The sequence below is a fragment of the Sinocyclocheilus grahami genome, unplaced genomic scaffold (genome assembly GCF_001515645.1).
Source record: "Sinocyclocheilus grahami isolate Dianchi unplaced genomic scaffold, SAMN03320097.WGS_v1.1 scaffold885.1, whole genome shotgun sequence".
NCBI lineage: Eukaryota > Metazoa > Chordata > Actinopteri > Cypriniformes > Cyprinidae > Sinocyclocheilus > Sinocyclocheilus grahami.
Genome location: NW_015506064.1, coordinates 433,955 through 451,972, shown reverse-complemented (window position 1 = coordinate 451,972; position 18,018 = coordinate 433,955). Strand labels below are relative to the sequence as shown.

General features: G+C 37.0%; 3 protein-coding genes and 1 long non-coding RNA gene across 4 annotated transcripts in view; 3 read left to right on the top strand and 1 right to left on the bottom strand.

Annotated features, from left to right (window-relative positions):
• LOC107563676 (tyrosine-protein kinase Srms-like) overlaps positions 1-683 on the top strand; it is a 24,542-nt gene extending 23,859 nt beyond the window's left edge. The window contains exon 9 of the mRNA XM_016248610.1: positions 673-683. Within this exon, the coding sequence (XP_016104096.1) occupies positions 673-683 (11 nt within the window). The remainder of the gene's footprint in view (positions 1-672) is intronic.
• Positions 684-3,825: 3,142 nt separating this feature from the next.
• LOC107563675 (tyrosine-protein kinase SRK3-like) lies at positions 3,826-5,977 on the top strand. The gene is made up of 5 exons (XM_016248608.1): positions 3,826-3,859; positions 4,149-4,259; positions 4,412-4,593; positions 5,063-5,216; positions 5,429-5,977. The coding sequence occupies exons 1-5, from the start codon at positions 3,826-3,828 to the stop codon at positions 5,605-5,607; spliced, it is 660 nt and encodes a 219-aa protein (XP_016104094.1). The 3' UTR covers positions 5,608-5,977.
• A 6,393-nt stretch (positions 5,978-12,370) lies between these two features.
• On the top strand, positions 12,371-13,273 carry LOC107563665 (uncharacterized). Its single transcript, XR_001606124.1, has 3 exons — positions 12,371-12,485; positions 12,874-12,981; positions 13,075-13,273. It is a non-coding gene; the product is annotated as an uncharacterized lncRNA (long non-coding RNA).
• Positions 13,274-15,651: 2,378 nt separating this feature from the next.
• LOC107563664 (pancreatic progenitor cell differentiation and proliferation factor B-like) lies at positions 15,652-17,660 on the bottom strand. Its single transcript, XM_016248599.1, has 5 exons — positions 17,458-17,660; positions 16,873-16,965; positions 16,695-16,772; positions 16,130-16,229; positions 15,652-15,952 (listed from the first exon to the last, which is right to left on the bottom strand). Exons 2-5 carry the CDS (start codon positions 16,925-16,927, stop codon positions 15,829-15,831), a joined length of 357 nt encoding a protein of 118 aa, XP_016104085.1. The 5' UTR covers positions 16,928-16,965; positions 17,458-17,660; the 3' UTR covers positions 15,652-15,828.
• Positions 17,661-18,018: the final 358 nt, after the last annotated feature.

Below are 18,018 nucleotides of genomic sequence, written 5' to 3'. Positions count from 1 at the left end.
CTTAATGTCGTTGTGTTGCGAGCTTAATGTCGTTGTGTTGCGAGCCTAATGTCGTTGTGTTGTGGTTTAATGTCCTTGTGTTGTGAGCTTAATGTCGTTGTGTTGCGAGCTTAATGTTGTTGTGTTGCGAGCCTAATGTCGTTGTGTTGCGAGCTTAATGTCGTTGTGTTGTGGCTTAATGTCCTTGTGTTGTGAGCTTAATGTCGTCATGTAGTTGCTTAATGTGGTCGTGTAGTGGCTTAATGTGGTTGTGTTGTGAGCTTACTGTGGTTGTGTTGTGGCTTAATGTCGTTGTGTTGTGTGCTTATGTTTGCTTTTTGAATTGTGTTGTGTTGTGAGCTTATGTTTGCTTTTTTAATTGCGCTGTGTTGTGCACTACTGGGCCACCGTACTAAACGCACCTGGACATGAGACTTGTACTGGGTGTCACGTACTGACAAGGGATAGTTCACTTTTTTTATTTTATTGCTTTGTGGAACACAAATAGAGAAATGTTTTAAAGTAGTACTATTCCTAAGCAGACCAAAGCTTTCAAAGTTCAAAAATAATGCAATAGTAGACCCACTAAAAACACAATAACATTGGTTTATCTACACTATACCAAGTCTTCTGAAACTTTGGATAAAGAATAGACCAACATTTTTGTTATTCTCTTATAATGTCCACTTCCAGTGAGCTGGTAACAGCTGTGAACATGTTAAGGCCAGTTCACACTAACACCGATGCGACTACAATAGACAATAGGTGAGGGATAATGTACATCCAGCTGGTTATCACTAATTTAATGCCTACAGGGTGATCAGGACCCCGACATGAAGAGGAGGCATAATGTAGGCTACAGTCGTATCACTAATTACACAGCTTTTCACCACTTAAATAAAGGACATATGTTATTTGAGAGGCAAGCGTTTTAATATCTTACCTGTTTATTATCTTAAATTCATGACAGTGTACAAAAAATAATAATCAGTCTGGCAACAAGACTTCAACAATATTATCGTAGGCTTGGCTACTATTAGTACTCCTACTAATAGTCCTTTGGGTTTATTTTACAGTAAATTAAGTCAGCAACTGAGGTGCAAGATGATACTAGTTGCATTTGAACAAAACGAGAGTGCGGTGGTGTGATATGAGAGACATTAAAAAAGAACACTGGCCTCAAATACCTGGATGAGCAGTGTGTTATGCGCCATTGCTAATGGAAGCTGTTGTTATCGGGGAATAACACACCTCAGAATGTTGTGACTGACCAATCAGAATCAGGTATTACAGAGAGCCATGTAATAAAGTTCATTATAATCAGTGATGCTGTCTACTTGTACACATTATGCAGCATGACAAGATTTGGCATGACAAACCCCCAACAGTAAACCGCATACTCTTAGCGCTTGCAATACTTCTGACAGGAAGGACAAATGAATTTGCTGTGGTTACTTTGTTGCGTCCAGTGTAGAGAGCTTCTAGATTTAATATTGCAATGCAACCAGTCACATCCAGTGAAGACACTATAACAATAGTTATAGTGTAGACACAATAACTATATTAGCATTCACACTAACGGACAGTAACTTTCTGTTTGTTATAAGTGTGCGCTGTAGTTTTGTCATCTACCCCTTTAAAGGGATAGTTCACCCAAAAATGTTATCATCAATTACTCGCCCTCATGTTATTTCAAACATGTATGAATTAATTTTTTCTGTTGAACACAAAAGAAGATATTTTAAAGAAAGTTGTTAGTTACACAGTTGCTGGTAGCCATAATTTATGTCACGATCACCAGCTGGAGTGCCCTTGATGGCCACCAGAGGGCACTCCATCCCAGACTTCTGCCACTCCATCAAGGACTTCATTCCCCACAATCCTCTGTTGGGTCTCAGAATCAGAATCAGAATGAGTTTTTATTGCCAAGTATGTTTACACATACGAGGAATTTGTTTTCATGACAGAAGCTCCACAGTGTAACAGAATGACAGTGACAGAACAAAAACACAGATAATAAAAAATAGAAAAATAGAACAAGTAAATAAGTGTGACAATTATACAAATCGACAATTGTATGTACAGGTATATAACAATAGACAGTTGTATGTACAGGTATATTATGTGCAAATTGAATGTAGACTGAGTGTGTGTGTTAGATAAATAAGTGTATGAGTGAATAAATAGTGTGTCTTCGCTCCCCCGACAACAATGTCCAGCAAAACATCCGAATAGTCGAAAACCGGTGAAATATCGGGTGGTGTGTACTTCCGAATGTCCAGCAATTCGTCTCTGGTGAAACTGATTGCAGGGATATAACTAAAGACAGGACAAACTAACAAAAACATAAAAACAACTGCAGAGCACGCCACGGAGGCAGCCATCAGCGTCGGCGCCATTGTGCATGGCGTCATCAGCACTCATTGTTTGCACTTGTGTCTCATTAGCATTGTTAGCTCACCCTATATAAGCCCCGTTCTCTCTGTCATTCATTGCTATGTCTTGTATGTGTCTACACTGTATTTCTAAGCCTCGTTTCCTGTGTCTTGGTTCCTGGTTTTGTTTCCCTGCCTGTCTTTTGATCACCCTTTGCCTGAGTTTTTGCATTGTTGCTCTTGGTTGTATTAGTTGCCCTTGTTGTGACCTTTATCTGTTTTTGGACTTTGATTGTGGAGAAATAAAAACTTTAACAAACACTGCGTCTGGATCCTCAACCTTTGTGTACTTGTGCAGTTTCATGATACTATGGAAGTCAATGGCTACCAGCAACAGTTTGATTACCAGCTGAATTTCTAGCCTTTCAACAATAATGGGCCACAGGCATATTATCCACCTCATCCAGCACTTATTTTGTTTAGTGAACAACATTTTCCCTGTTTAAACGATTAAAAAGATCAAAAGAGTGATTCATTCACAAATCTGGCATTGCTAGTTCTGATTTTAAACTGCTGACAGAAATCACACATGACTTTATTGCTGAAATATTATCAGAGAAAATAATTCTCAGGTCGATGTACATCAATCCCACTGACACATAAAGATTTAGCAATAATATTTTACTGAGACCCTAGTAAAAAGTTCTAGTGACACCCTTAATCATTCCTCTGGGCTATTATCGTTATAGCTGTGGTGTGGACTTCCCTATTCTCTCAGATTTAGAATGATTTATAGTTATCATCCTTGGTGTGAACAGCTTTTTAAGTGAAGTGAAACCAAGTTGAGTGGAAGAAACATTAGTCTGATTAATCAACAAATCATTTTGTGAATCAATTTGGTGAATGTTTTTTTTAACAAATCTGATTTAGCTAAAGGGATGATCTGATCAAACAACACTACTGTACAGCTGAAAAAGTGGTACCGTTTACAATTTTGTCTATGGAGTTTTTACAGTATTTTTGAAGCTTGATTTGTTTCCTTATCTTCACTGCATTGAATAAATGTGTATTAAATAGTGAAGGATCACCAATTAATGATTCATTATTAAATATCTGTGCTGTTACCCCAAAGGAAATTACTTTAAAAGCAAGCTAAACAATACTTCAGACAGAACCCCAGAATCTGCTGGGTGTCTTACTTTTGCCACTTACAGTGTTCAGGAATTTTCTTCAGGGGAGGAATTGAGCAAGCATGACATGGATAGGCAATTTTGGGATGTAAATGAGTAATGTGACATTGGGGGGGGGAAAAACATAATTCAAGCAAAATATCCTTAAGAAGGCAACCACCTGCTTAGTGGCCTCAGGACATGAATACCTTGCAGCTTTACAACCAATAATTTTGGATTGTACATTACAGGCATTACAGGTGGTTGCTGAAGTACTGGTATATGTGAACACAATGTAGGTCATGCAGAATGGCAGTGATCCTAAACGTTACACTGGTAAATCCACAACTGAATACCTCAAGCAGAAAATAAGGCATTTAAATTGGCAATTCAAAATCCTGAATGGAATATTGTGGTTCGATTCACCCAAGTGGAATAAATGCATTACTACAGATACACTGCAATACAACTTTGTCTTGTTTGTCAATAAACTAAAAACCTCAAATTTAAATATCAATTTACTTGAAAAGTTGTGTATTATATAATGACTTCCTTGTTGCTCCATTTGTAGATTGTTTTTCTTGTTTTAATCTAACAAAATTTAAAAGTTTATGTTTAAAACAAGAGCGTCACAGGCACCTGATTTCTCTCTTTGCCGTCTGCACTTCCTCCGCCCCATTTTACATCATCACCGAACTAATAGAGAAGGGAGACCTGCTTAATTTCCTCTTAAAAAGTCAGTCACTGTCACTTGAATGTGTATGATTGAAGTCTTACATTTTAGGGAATGTGCCACTCTAATATTAATATTATGTAATTATGCTGTCTCACTTTCTCTCTCACTTCTTAATTTGATCTGCCTTTTATGTATCACCCTCCATCACTCAGATCCAGAGGGTAGTGCATTGGACATGGAGTCTCTGATCGACATGGCAGCTCAAGTGGCAGATGGGATGGCATACTTAGAGACACATAACAGTATTCATAGAGACCTTGCAGCAAGAAATGTTCTAGTCGGGGAGGGATATGTCTGCAAAATTGCTGATTTTGGCCTAGCTCGAGTCATTAAGGTGAGCTAAAATGATATGCTATATGTTTCTTGTTTTGTGGTACACATACTATGTAAAAATAAATGTCAATTCTCATTTTAATGCACATTATTTGCTGATGCTGGCTTACATGCCAATATGCAAACAAAGTAGAGTAGTACTGGCACCTTATTTCATCAACTTTAAGTACTTCATCCTAGAAATTACTCTTGAATTACTTTAATTTTCATCCTGATTTATGGAAACATCAGTAAGGAACAGTGTTTGCAACATAGGATGCACCTGATCCTGTGAAATGAATTAACATTTCTTTGCTATATATTATGATACAGTGCAATCATCAGATCGAACCAATCCTATGGTTGATTTTACGTCATTTAAAAGTGATCTTCATAACCAGAGAGGAAGTTGTCTTTTAACATGATGCTCTGTCAGATTTTAGTCTTAGGTAGTGCAGCATCCAGTAATAAGATTTTTCATTCATATCTAGGAGCCTGTTTATGTATCTGATGACAAGAAAATCCCATATAAATGGACCGCGCCTGAGGCTATCGGTCATGGCCGTTACTCAAGCAAATCTGATGTCTGGTCATTTGGGATTCTCCTTTATGAGATTGTCACATGTGGAGCAATACCTTATCCAGGTCAGTTTCAAGATGCTAACTGTTGTATTGGTTTTCATTTTGAGATTGAATATTTATAATTTATACCATTTATAATTTATAAATCATTCATATGTGATTACTAAAATAATTTATACTGTATAAATTACAAAAATATTTATAGTTGACATTTTTATCTTAAGCCTTACAATATTCTTATAATTGTCAATTAAGCCTTGTACCTTCTTTTGTAGGTGTGCGTAATTGTGATGTGTATGATCTCGTAACACGAGACAACTATAGAATGCCTTCACCATCTAATTGTCCAGAGGTTATTTATAACATCATGCGATCTTGCTGGAGAGCAGAGCCAGAGGACCGTCCGACTTTTAAGATACTGAGGCATGAACTAGACATCTATCAAGGCAACTAAGGGGACTTGGGTAAATTGGACAGTTAGATTCCACCCCTTCCAAACATCCTGAAGTCTTAAACTCTTACATAGTAAAACAAGACTGACCTTGAACAATGCTTAAAGACAGATGCATCATACAATCATCTTTGATGGATTAGATGGACTGTAGATTAGTCCACCATATCAGTTTTCAGATAATGAGGAAGAGGCATGAAGCACTTTTTAAAATGTATTTGTATTCAAAGCAATTATTGACTGAATTTAATGAGACATATGCTGTTGTTTTTGTAATAAATGGTCTTAGGTAGAGTAGATTGTACTGATTAGAAGTCTGGGAAAAAAAAGAAAAAATAACTTTTTAAATCTGTAATTGACAATCAATTCAATTCAGGGGTGTTAAAATATAAATGAAAATGTCTGTTTTATTATTAACATGATTTTGAAAAAAAAAATTTTGGATGTACACATTTTAAATGTTTTTTTCTTCTTAAATCTTTAATGCAAATGTGAATATTTATCATACACATTAAATTATAATATTCAATATAAAGCTAGATGAATGCTATAAATCAACATTTAAGACATGCTGCTTCATGTTGATTTGAATATGTTAAAGATTGTGCTGTACCAACTGAACTATGTTTATTGTATTGATGTACTACGTATCGTTAATGTTTGTTTTCCTCACAACTTATATCTTACATTGCCCAAAAAAATAACTTCCAAGAAAGGAAATATGCCAAGTTAGACACATAAATATGTCAGAACTCCTTTGTTTAAAAATTTTCTTCATTACTTTTTATTTAACATTTTTATCCCAAGTGGCATTACAAAATTATAAAATAGTAAGGATAGGGCAGGATTGCAATCATATACGACTTTTTATTACCATATCTGCAAATTCAAAGGTTTTGGGATTTATTTAGATAACAGTGTTTGTTTTGGCAAATGTAATATTCTAAATCGATGCAGCTGGTAAACCTAGTTACTTGTCGCAATAGATGAATCAGGCCTTTACAATATGTAATGTCACCAGCAGATGGCGACACCATTATTTCAGTGGTAAGCTGTTAATTGCATCCAAGAAGACTATTTTTTATTCAGTTTTATTTAGTGGCATGTCATTTGCTCATAGAATGGATATGATAAAGCACTAAACAGCATAACAAAATTATTTCAGAACATGTTTATCAAATGTATATGCTCATGTCATGAGGGCTAATAATGTAGACTTATCCATAAACACTGCCACCTTCATGCTGTAACTACAACAAAAAACACAATATACCTTTTCTAGGTTTCACATATAAATAAGCTGTTTTCTGACTAATAACTAGACAAGAACTGCTGATGTATGGGGTCACATCCGTCACTGTCATTATCATCAACAGAGACAGGGTCATTCCTGTTATTTCTTTTAGCATAACACGTTTTAGCATATATTTCTTAAGATACTGTATTTCTTTAGGACACTATCAGAATGAAATGTACATTGGGTGGTTTTTAAATATTTTCACTACGTTGCTTTGCCATGATATTTCCATTTTTGGTGATATGCAGTAACAGTTAACATTAAAAACACAGTTTAAGAAATATTACAGGTGTTTCTGGCTCTAATCTTTTTATAGGTTTCACTTTCCACCCTGTTAGTGTTTTGGAACACCCATTTAACTAAAAATCCAGTTCCTCATGACATGATCCTCCAGGAAGTGATTTATTTTGGTGGAAACAACAGCACAGACATCAGTAAGTATTACCGATGGATTTGAAAAATATTTATGATTTTATGTTATCAAAATTGACGTTATGTTGACATGCACATGTAACTATAACTGTCCGGCACTTTGTAATGCATAGCTTTTCCATTATATTGGGCATCTTGCCATCGTCTAAATAATAAAAATTATAAAGAAATTATATGTCTGCACGAGCATAATTAAAATATCAAATAAATGCTATTTTGTAAACCTTAACAAATAGTTAATCGCTTAATGTAACAAGTATTCAGCTTTGCTTCAAGTCGCTCAGAGTAGGGCTGTGGTGATGGGGTTATGGTGACATGATCTCTTCCCGGGAAAGCTCCTCTAGTTCCCCGCGTGGGAGTGATTTATGGTCAGCCATGCAGCAGCAGAAGGAGGTTCACGGAGCTGCTCATGCTGTCAGAGCGTGATCAGCGCTGGATCTGACCATCGATCTGCTCCCGTCACTCATTTGCCCTGGAAAACAGCTGTTTTACACTTCACTGTACAACTCATACGTCTGATCTGAGCATGCAAACCGTCTAGCTTATAGTTTAAAGATTTTCACGTAAGGTGATTACACTAGCCATTTAGGTTAACTAGTTTCAAGTAGGCAACTCCAATATGCGATTAATCGTTTAAACAATTAGTTATTAGGGCCTGTATATTGGATCCAGGGCCAGTCTTGGTACTTAAAACTGCACTTTTCAAAATAACCTGGGCAAAGTTCACCTGAGGTAACTCTAAATCACAAAATATGACAACAATAGTCACAAGTATTACATGACCTCAAGTTTGTATGCTTGCGTTAAATATTAGCAGGAGCTTCCTACATCAATTTAGCACTTTATGTATTTTTATTAAAAGAAGCAAAAATAGCTAAATACTAAGCTTATGTCAACAGATGTCAGTGTACTGTAGGCCTATATCATTATTTTTTATATTTTGCATTTGCCTGGTGTTAAAATTGTTTTGTGCCGTTATCATTTACGTCTGTCACTTCTGTGCACTTCTATCAGTTGTGCACTTCAACAACCTGTTGTGGTTTTGGATCTTAAAAAAAATAAAACAGGTCAGCCACTCTGCATGGCTTCCCCGGGCAGCAGCACCCTGTCTGAGGTGTGCCAGTATGCCACATTGTTAACCACATGGGTGAGTATTGACACTTCTGAGGGCAACAAATAACCAGGCAGTTTATATTACCTTACCATGTTGTCATCATTCAGTGTAACGTTATTCTCAAAGATGATAAAGACACCAAAAGCATATAAAATAACAGTTTATTAAAGAAACCGCCAGAAGGTAATCCAAACAGCAAGCAAGCTATAGAACAGTAGGTTAAAGGGATACTCCACCCCAAATTGAAAATTTTGTCATTAATCACTTACCCCCATGTCGTTCCAAACCCGTAAAAGCTTCGTTCGTCTTCAAAGATGGACTATTCTGACGATGTCTTTCATACTTTTCTGGACCTTGAAAGTGCAATTTACTTGGCAGTCAATGGGACAGTCACAAGCCTCCCAGTTTTCATCCAAAATATCTTAAATTGTGTTCCGAAGACGAACAAAGCTTTTACGGGTTTGGAACGACATGGGGGTAAGTGATAATGACAAAATTTGTATTTTGGGGTGGAGTAACCCTTTAACAACTTTCTTCAAAATATAAAGAAAGTCATACAGAGTTGAAATGACATGAAGGTGAGAAAATGACAGAATTTTCACTTTTGGGTGAACTTTCATTTTAATAATGATGTATGTATATATATAATTACAGATACAATAACATGTATGTAAAAAAAATGTAAATGTCCAAAGGATGTATTTTTGTTTAATTACAGGGGGCACATTCTCTGCGTATTTTAGCCAGTTTAATATTTAAAATATATATATTTTTTAATTATTCATTATTTTGTACCTGTTTCTCCTGGCCCTCTATTTTATTTTATTCTCACCATTCACCTTTATACAGAATAACCTTTAATGCAAGGCAGGACTGTCAACAGACGAACTGCATGCTTTACCCCAGTGGCTCCTCCTATTCAGGACTCTTTAGCAGGCATGTCACTTAACGCGGGTCTTTCTGAAATAGTCCTGTTTTTCTCACCAGGAGAATATAGGTCAAAGTGGACAGATGGCTTGCAGGTTTTTCTCTAACCTCAAAGACCTGTGGGTTGAACTTTGCAGAGATTATTATGGAAATAATGAAAATATAGAAAGGCAACAAGAACACAATCATCAAACAGTATGCTTAATAAACAGTGTACTTTGTTAATAAAACTGTAGCATCCATGTGCACACGTATAAGCTTGTACAAGCTTGTACATATCTTGTACAAAGAATTTCCGCTGGCATTTTCCAGGGCTGGAAAATATTGTATCAGCGCACAAGCATCCTAACCTTTCCATCATCCCAGTGTTTTTCTCAAATGGTCAAGAAAGCATATGGGTGTTCCTCAGGGTGGGACCTTCAGCTCCTTAGCGAATAGCTTGTCACTTCTTGAGCCTGAAGCAAAGGAGGGGTTTGATATAAAGCTACCTCATCTGTGTTTGGATATGCTCAACGAGTCCAGGGTTTTTTCTGGAACATTTACACTGCCCTTGGACTTTAAGGATTTTGACACATGACAGACAGCCTACAAAAAGGCAAGATCCACTTAAAGATAACATCAAGACATAATGCATGGACTTTAAAACAACCTAATCATATTCGACACATTTGTAATCATATATCTTTTTGTTAGGAATATAAACAACAATGTTCTTGTTTTTATATTTGAAGAAATGTTAAACACTTAAAAACTTTAAGCAGACTTCTCACACTTGTCACAATTTGAGTTGACTTACTGAAATAAACTTTTCCACAACATTCTAATTTATTGAGATGCACCTGTATATAAACTAGATATGTATAATACGTTGACATGATACTAACCAAACAGGTCACTGAGAAAGCAGCATTTGTTGTTGTAAAATTGTTGAAAAGACTTTTTGAGTTGTGTTGAGTCGTTTTTTTCGTACATGTACTTTGTAGCTTGTTACTGTGTTTTGTTTTACTGTGGATGAAGTTTAGCAGGGGAATATTTACAACTATGAGGGCTGGTTTTCCTCTTCTTCTTTATTTCTCTTTCTCTTAGTCCAGCTTTCTGTCTCTTCTACTTTCATTCTTATGCCTCTCATTCTTTCTTCTTTCTCCCTAATACACACCTGCCCACCACATACAGCAATTCACAGAGAAAAACATTTATTTTGGTCTATGAATAATGCCTGGAGGACTGACATGAATCTTTATAGAAGAACAACACCATTACCTTTTCTGTTTTCTGGTGTGTCTTCAAATCCAGACCACTCTGTTCATGTACTAACCTTTCTCAACCTTTCAAATGAGTTCAAGACCAATTTCATGTTGACTCAGCGAAGGATTAGTGTTCAAGACTAGTCTTGTGCTTAAGGGAGCCTTAACAAAAAAAGCCTGTTATGTGTCTAAGAAAAGAAAGAGTCATGCAGGAGACTGCAGAGCTGTTGAGAATCATTGTATTCTGCATCAAAACAAGAGCACCAGTATAGACAAGATCAAACGATACATTTCTGGCTGGCTATATAGAGCAAAGTTCATTTCCATAATTAGCACTGTCCAGCTATGATCGCATGCTATCTTCTCTCAGAGTGTAGTGTGGAGGAAGTGATTTTATTTTTAGAGGTGGAACAATATTTTGGTAGAGATTAACAGACACACCTTGAAGATAAAGAGTATGACAAAGATTCAGTCAGTCAAACAGGAATTATGTCAAATCACACAAAAATGTCAGCTTGTGAATTCCCGTCAGGCACACATAACAAACATACCATTTTGATATCGATGTACAGTAACTTGCAGAAAGAGTGAAAAGCAGTTGTTATGTGGCGACAAGTGACTGCTTATATGTGTATGTCACTGAATTATTCATTTGACTGATTCATTCAGGAATAAAAGAGTGAGTGATTCATTGAATTATTCACTCAACTGGTGAGGTAAAGGCCAATGTATACTTTTGATTATTATTCCTTATGCTAGCTTATACAGCTGAACGTGTAGCCTTTCAAAGATAGTGTGTGCAAACATCGACATAGAACGTTTCATCCAATTTCACAATTACAATGTCTTTATACTCATTTAAACTTCTTATTCTATTTCTTCCATTACTTTTTTGACTGTGCATACCCTAGCAAAAACAGAAGTCTACTTTGGGGTTCATATTACTGGCTTCCGCAACCCTACAGAGGACAAGCATATTCTGTTTACAATCTGAGCAAAACTGGGACAAAAGTCCTTTCTTTGACTTTTGAGACACATGTGATTAATTTACAATCAACATGTTTGTTTTATGTGGAATCAACATGTCTTGTCTTTTTTTAAAGCATGATAAGAGTTTGTGGTTTTTCCTCATGTAGGACTTTGACCATTTTTTCACAGATATATTGAATTATTCACTCAACTGGTGAGGTAAAGGCCAATGTATACTTTTGATTATTATTCCTTATGCTAGCTTATACAGCTGAACGTGTAGCCTTTCAAAGATAGTGTGTGCAAACATCGACATAGAACGTTTCATCCAATTTCACAATTACAATGTCTTTATACTCATTTAAACTTCTTATTCTATTTCTTCCATTACTTTTTTGACTGTGCATACCCTAGCAAAAACAGAAGTCTACTTTGGGGTTCATATTACTGGCTTCCGCAACCCTACAGAGGACACGCATATTCTGTTTACAATCTGAGCAAAACTGGGACAAAAGTCCTTTCTTTGACTTTTGAGACACATGTGATTAATTTACAATCAACATGTTTGTTTTATGTGGAATCAACATGTCTTGTCTTTTTTTAAAGCATGATAAGAGTTTGTGGTTTTTCCTCATGTAGGACTTTGACCTTGACTTTTTCACAGATATTTTTTTTGCTATCATGTTTATGTGGCTCTGATGAGGATATTTGTTCCCTGACCATAAAATAAAGCTTGTTCAGCACTAACCTTAACTCCTCCTTCTTTGCTATGTTTCCAGGTTCCAAAGAACACCCCACTTTCCAAGCATTTGGTTCTGTCATATTTACACATAAAAGCTGACCATGACCACCGTAAATGCCCCTGTGTGTCTCCTTGCTCGGAATGAGTTTTATCGGAGTAAGTGCAGTACTATTTTTAGCTCTTCTCTGTTTAACCAGCTACAGGACACGTGTTATTCTGACTATCTGCGGTTTCCCAAAGCTCTGTTTGTTTCTCAGGAATGACCTTGTACCTGAATGTACAGCACACTATTCCAATTTTAGCCTTATCAACAGACATAGTCATTGACTAATTTGTTGACCAAATAAAAACATCAGTCCCAATTTTGTGAATTGCCAGAAATAAACTTAATTTCATTGCTTAAACTCTACTGAGTACTAAAAACATGTAAATAAATGTAATATATAAACCAAAAATGTTTAATATTATGGGGCTGTGGTCGTTTGAAGTAGCTTTCTTCAGATTCTGTGTACGTGTTTCTGTATGTGATTGTTTTTGTTTGCAGGCATCTGCCCGACAGACAAAATGAAGGCAGTTAATAGTCTTTCTGATAACTTAATGGAACCAAAGCAAAGACAAGTGACTGTCTGGGTGACCAAATCCAAGCACCAAGGTATAGTATGAGTTTAACTGAGATCTGTCGATCTAAACAGTTGTACATTTAGCCCTACTGACAGCAAGACCATGTCTTTCTATCTAAATACAGATTTAGGGCCAATGAGTGATGGTTGGACAATAAATGTGGTTTTAAAGAGACCGGCATCCAGGGGAGCCTCTTCCAAAAGGCAAAGCACCGCTGATCGTGAGGTGAAGTAGACACCTGCACAAGAATAGTGTATAGAGCGCTGGAAAAAAATATGCTTCACTACAGACACAATATGTGAAAGTGCTGCTCCAATAATAGGCTTCTAGTTTTTTTTATTCAAGTGCATAGGATTGTAAGGATTTTTATTATAGGATCGTTTTTTTTTTTTATTTTTTTTTTTTACTTGGTTACTTGCAGCATTGTTTAGAGATCTAGAGGCCTTTTAATGCTAGAGAAGGACAAATTATTTTTAGTTTATACACTACCATTCAGAAGTTTGGGGTTATCAAGTCTCTTATGTTCACCAAGGCTGCATTTGCTTGATTAAAAATATTGTAAAATATTATTACAGTTTAAAAGAAGTTTGCTCTATTTGAATATATCTTCAAATATAATTTATTTCTGTGATGCAAAGCAGAATTTTCAGCATCATTACTCCAGTCTTCAGTCAAATGATTTTTCAGAAATTATTCTAATATGATGATTTGCTGTTCAAGAAACATTTATTATAATTAGTGTTGAAAACAGTTGTGCTGCTTACAATTTTTGTAGACACCCCAATATATTTTTTCAGGATTATTTGATCTATTTTGATAAAGTTCGAAAGAGCAACGTTTGTTTGAAATGTGATTTCTTGTAACATTACAACTCAATCACTCATCCTTTCTGAATACATTTTTTCATTAAAAATATATATATTTTTATTCTTACTGACCCCAAAATTTTGAACAGTAGTGTAAATATACTGTATAGCATCCATATAGCTAAGCGTTGCATTTATTCTGCCTCACTTTATACTAGGCCTGACCCCACCAACAGTCTGAGACAAAGTACTCCTGAAAGAACGAATTGGAGAAATTGCAGCTAAAAATATGTTGGCTTACCTTGCCGTTAAAAGATCCAAATATTTAAGAGAGCCATCGTTTTTTTTTTTTCCCATGCACATCAGCTGGACCAACCAAAACTGTAATGTGTGTTTTTGACAAATAATACAGTTAGATTTAATTGTCAAGATTAATTTGACATGACATTGAAAGTTTTGGAGAGCTTTTACCTTTCAAATACATAGAAACATTTTCTATTGGCTACATAAACTTAGTCATTTACAGATTTTGACATCCCTAAATTCTGGCCATAAAAAGTACATTAAATTTATTTTCATCTTCAATAAACTACCAATCACCGAACCCGTCACAGTCTCTTAGTTGGGACCTGTTGCTGCAAACAAAGGATAAATGACGTCTGAGTCAGCATGCCACAAAGAGGCTTTTCCATGTATCTAGCCAACCATCAGAACTTAGTGACCTGGAAAATTCATGTACACATGGGAACAAAGCTGTACAACGTCATCTCTACTGAGCAATTTTCCATATTGACTGTTTGCCATATTCACTGTCTGTGTGTTTGGTCTACCAGCCACACTGCTCATTTTGAAGTCCACAGGCAGTACTTTCTGTCCCTTTTGGTGTACACAAACCATGTCAAAGTATGAAATAGGTGTCGTCTGTTCAGAACGCAATGCACTAGTTTAGCAAAATGTCTTTAAAATGCTTTATTCCACTCGAGAGCACTTCAAACCTGTCTTTATTCCTGGACCTGCTGCTCACCCTATTCAAGGGGATGCTGAGCTCAAAGCATTTATTTGATTAAAACGACTTTTCCAAAAATCATTTAACTGTTACCTTTTTTTTGTGGATCATTTCTGTATGAGAACTGACATTTCACTCCAGAGCAGTTGTGACATTCTGTTACTATCCAAGAGTCCTGTTTGTCTCCTTACCAAAGTCCATTTTGAATGCAGATGCACTGAATTTAGCTTCAGCATGCTTATATAATCAAATCATTCTTAAATATGAAATGAATATAATGCAGAAGGGGGCGCTTTTCCTTCACCGCACACTTGGAACACAGACAAATTAGTACATGATGATACACACGTACACAATTCCCCATAACCATCACCATTTGTCTGATGAAGAGCCTGCATGCTCGAAACGTCACACACGCTATGCGACAGTTCTTTTAAAATACATTTTTGATACTTTGAGCTGGTGTTACCAACTTTACATTTAAAAAAAAAAAAATCCATAACCATGTCATACATCAAAATAACTGTGCAGATAAATTGAGAATAGTATCTCCTCTCAAAACTTAATTTTAGAGGAAAAAGGGCAGAATTTGTCATTTTAGCATTTGATTAATGCTTTGTCTGAAATGCAGCTGTCTGTAAACTACTATATGCAAACTATAAAAACAAATTTTTGGAAAAGGGGGTCTTTTCTCTTAACTGTAAAGGAGAGATGGTGGTGTATGATTTCTTCATAATACAGAAATGTTTTTAAATTGAATTAACATAAAACAAAATTAAAAGAAATTCAATAGAAGTAGTGGGCTGTTTAAGACCATTTATTGTGCTGAAAAACACAGGATAAGACAACAAGTAACAAAACATCTTCATCAGTGTTACAGATGTGTAAAAATGTACAAAATAATTTTTGCAAGTTTCAGCTCTTCCATTTATTATGTGATGTATATAAAACGACGAATACAAAAAAATAAAAAGTACTAAAACAGCCTATTATATGGATGGGAAATTAAAAGAAAAAGAAAAGAGGAGCCGTCCCCTAGCAATGGTGTCCTGATCTGGTGTCTGATTCAGGAATGAGAAGAAATACCCGCCTCCGACTTGCCTCCATCGCTACTTTCGCTCACTTGCCTCATCACCATTTCCCGGGCAATACATGTCACCTGCCCATTGGTCACACTCACCACCCCTGACCTGCAGAGAGCCAATCACATTAAGGGATTTAGAATTAAGAAATTGATGTCAAACTAACACCCCTTGTTATAAAATCTCAAATTTGCAACTGCATCTGCAATTAAGAGTGCATCAGCACTTGGCAAGGCCTTTATGTTACATGCACCAACTCGGGTGAAACTCAATGCTGTGACTCACTTCTGCTGAGCCTCCTCAGTAAGAGTTCCCATCCCAGGCTGGTTCTGCTTCCCAAAGAAGAAACTGGACCACCAATGACCAGAATCCTGTTTGGGCAGACCTAAAGCACAATTAAACAACAGGTCAGAACAAGTAAAGCACCATCATGTAGGCACAATCACTGTTAAAGAGTCTCTAAACAAAGACATGTAGGCCGATGCATGCATGCAGTCAGGAAAAGGTAACAGCTCAATCCAAGATGACTAATCTTGGTGAACTAGATGTTCACTGCTGTGTGCGCGCACTTAGGATGGGATAAATGCAGAGCACTAATTCCTAGTATGGGTAACCATACTTGGCCACATCACTTTTTCACTAAGCAACAATCCTTTTTCAGGGATTTCCTGAACAGCTGATTATTCAAAAGCAATCAGATGAGTATCCATTTCAACAGAGCTGTGATGTAGGTGCAAACTGTGCAAATCGTGTTGCACAATGCGTGTAAATGTCTTCAAGTCAAAACTGTTGCAATGAAGTATTGATTGAGCTGGGGGGGTTGAAAAGAGAGAAATGAAACGCAACTCACCTGGGTGATGTGGAATAACCTCCCCACTATACTCTGAACTGCCACACGAGCTGCTACTGGATGTAGAGCCAATGCGCCCTGAAAAGGAACAGTCTTATAAGGCAAATTCTCTTTAGAACATCAACTATTAATAGTTGCATACACCTATCACAGTAAAGAACTTGCAAACGCAACTTACTTCTGTAGTAGTCGTGAGTAGCAACTAGGGAACCGCTAGCTGGGATGGCTGCCATTTTACAGACTTGTGTAAACAGTGACTTAGATGGAAACCCTGGGAGAAGACATTTGGTCAGACATGACTGCTTCTGTAGCAAATAATACAAACTAGATATTAACTTCTCATCTTAAACCCGAGAATGGATTTGAATGAATACAGACTCAGGGAAGGCGTTTAAAAGATTTCATCTCTCACAACATGGTCTTGGTGACATACTGATATTGTAAACGTTACTCATTGTACAGTTTAGACCCAAAAAAACAAGACTAACCAAACTGACATTATGCCACTTGAGACATTCTTTACAAAAAAAAGCTTCCTACAGCATTTTTCAGAAGACCAAGTTACACGAGGATGTTGCAGTAATCTCACTGAAATGACAGCAACTGCGATCCCAAAACGAACATTTCCGTCTCAAACGTGAGAAAACATGAACAACTACAGATAAACGACACTAACAGTGTTAGATTAAGTGTATTCTCCTCGGACTCTCCGAACCAAACAATGACCACCCTTTAAAATATGAAGCGTAGCCCACAATCTCACCTTCTTCTGCCGCTCGTGCTGATGTTATTAAAGCGCCCAGCTCAGTTCAGTCGGAGGCTTTGGGGAGAAAACGCTAGGCAACGGTGCCCATTTGAAAAGGTTTGGATGGTTAAAACCCTCCACGTCCGGAAATCTCTAACTTTACGTTACCGCAGAGCTGTTTAACAAAAACTACTGCTTCGCTTACATTTATACCGAGAGATGACCAGCACTGGTGACGGAGGCGTGGCCTTTCGCTCCTCTAGAAAACCCCTCTCGGTGTGGAACCGGATCAAACCAGCGAGAGCCAGGACGGGACGGCTGGGGCTGGGGCTGGTGCTGGGGCTGGGGCTGGGGCTGGGGCTGGGGCTGGGGCTGGGGCTGGTGCTTTAAGGCTGACGATTCACGGCGTGTTGCCGTCAACGGCAAAGCGGTTTAGACACAGGGCCCACGACCGAGCTAAAGTATCCAGATAGAAAGGTTACCCATTCTCAATGGGGAAGTTCCCAAGCATATTGCTCTAAAAAAGTTGCCCCGTGTTACATCAGCCTTAGGGTTTAGACTTTGGGATTGCAACTGATT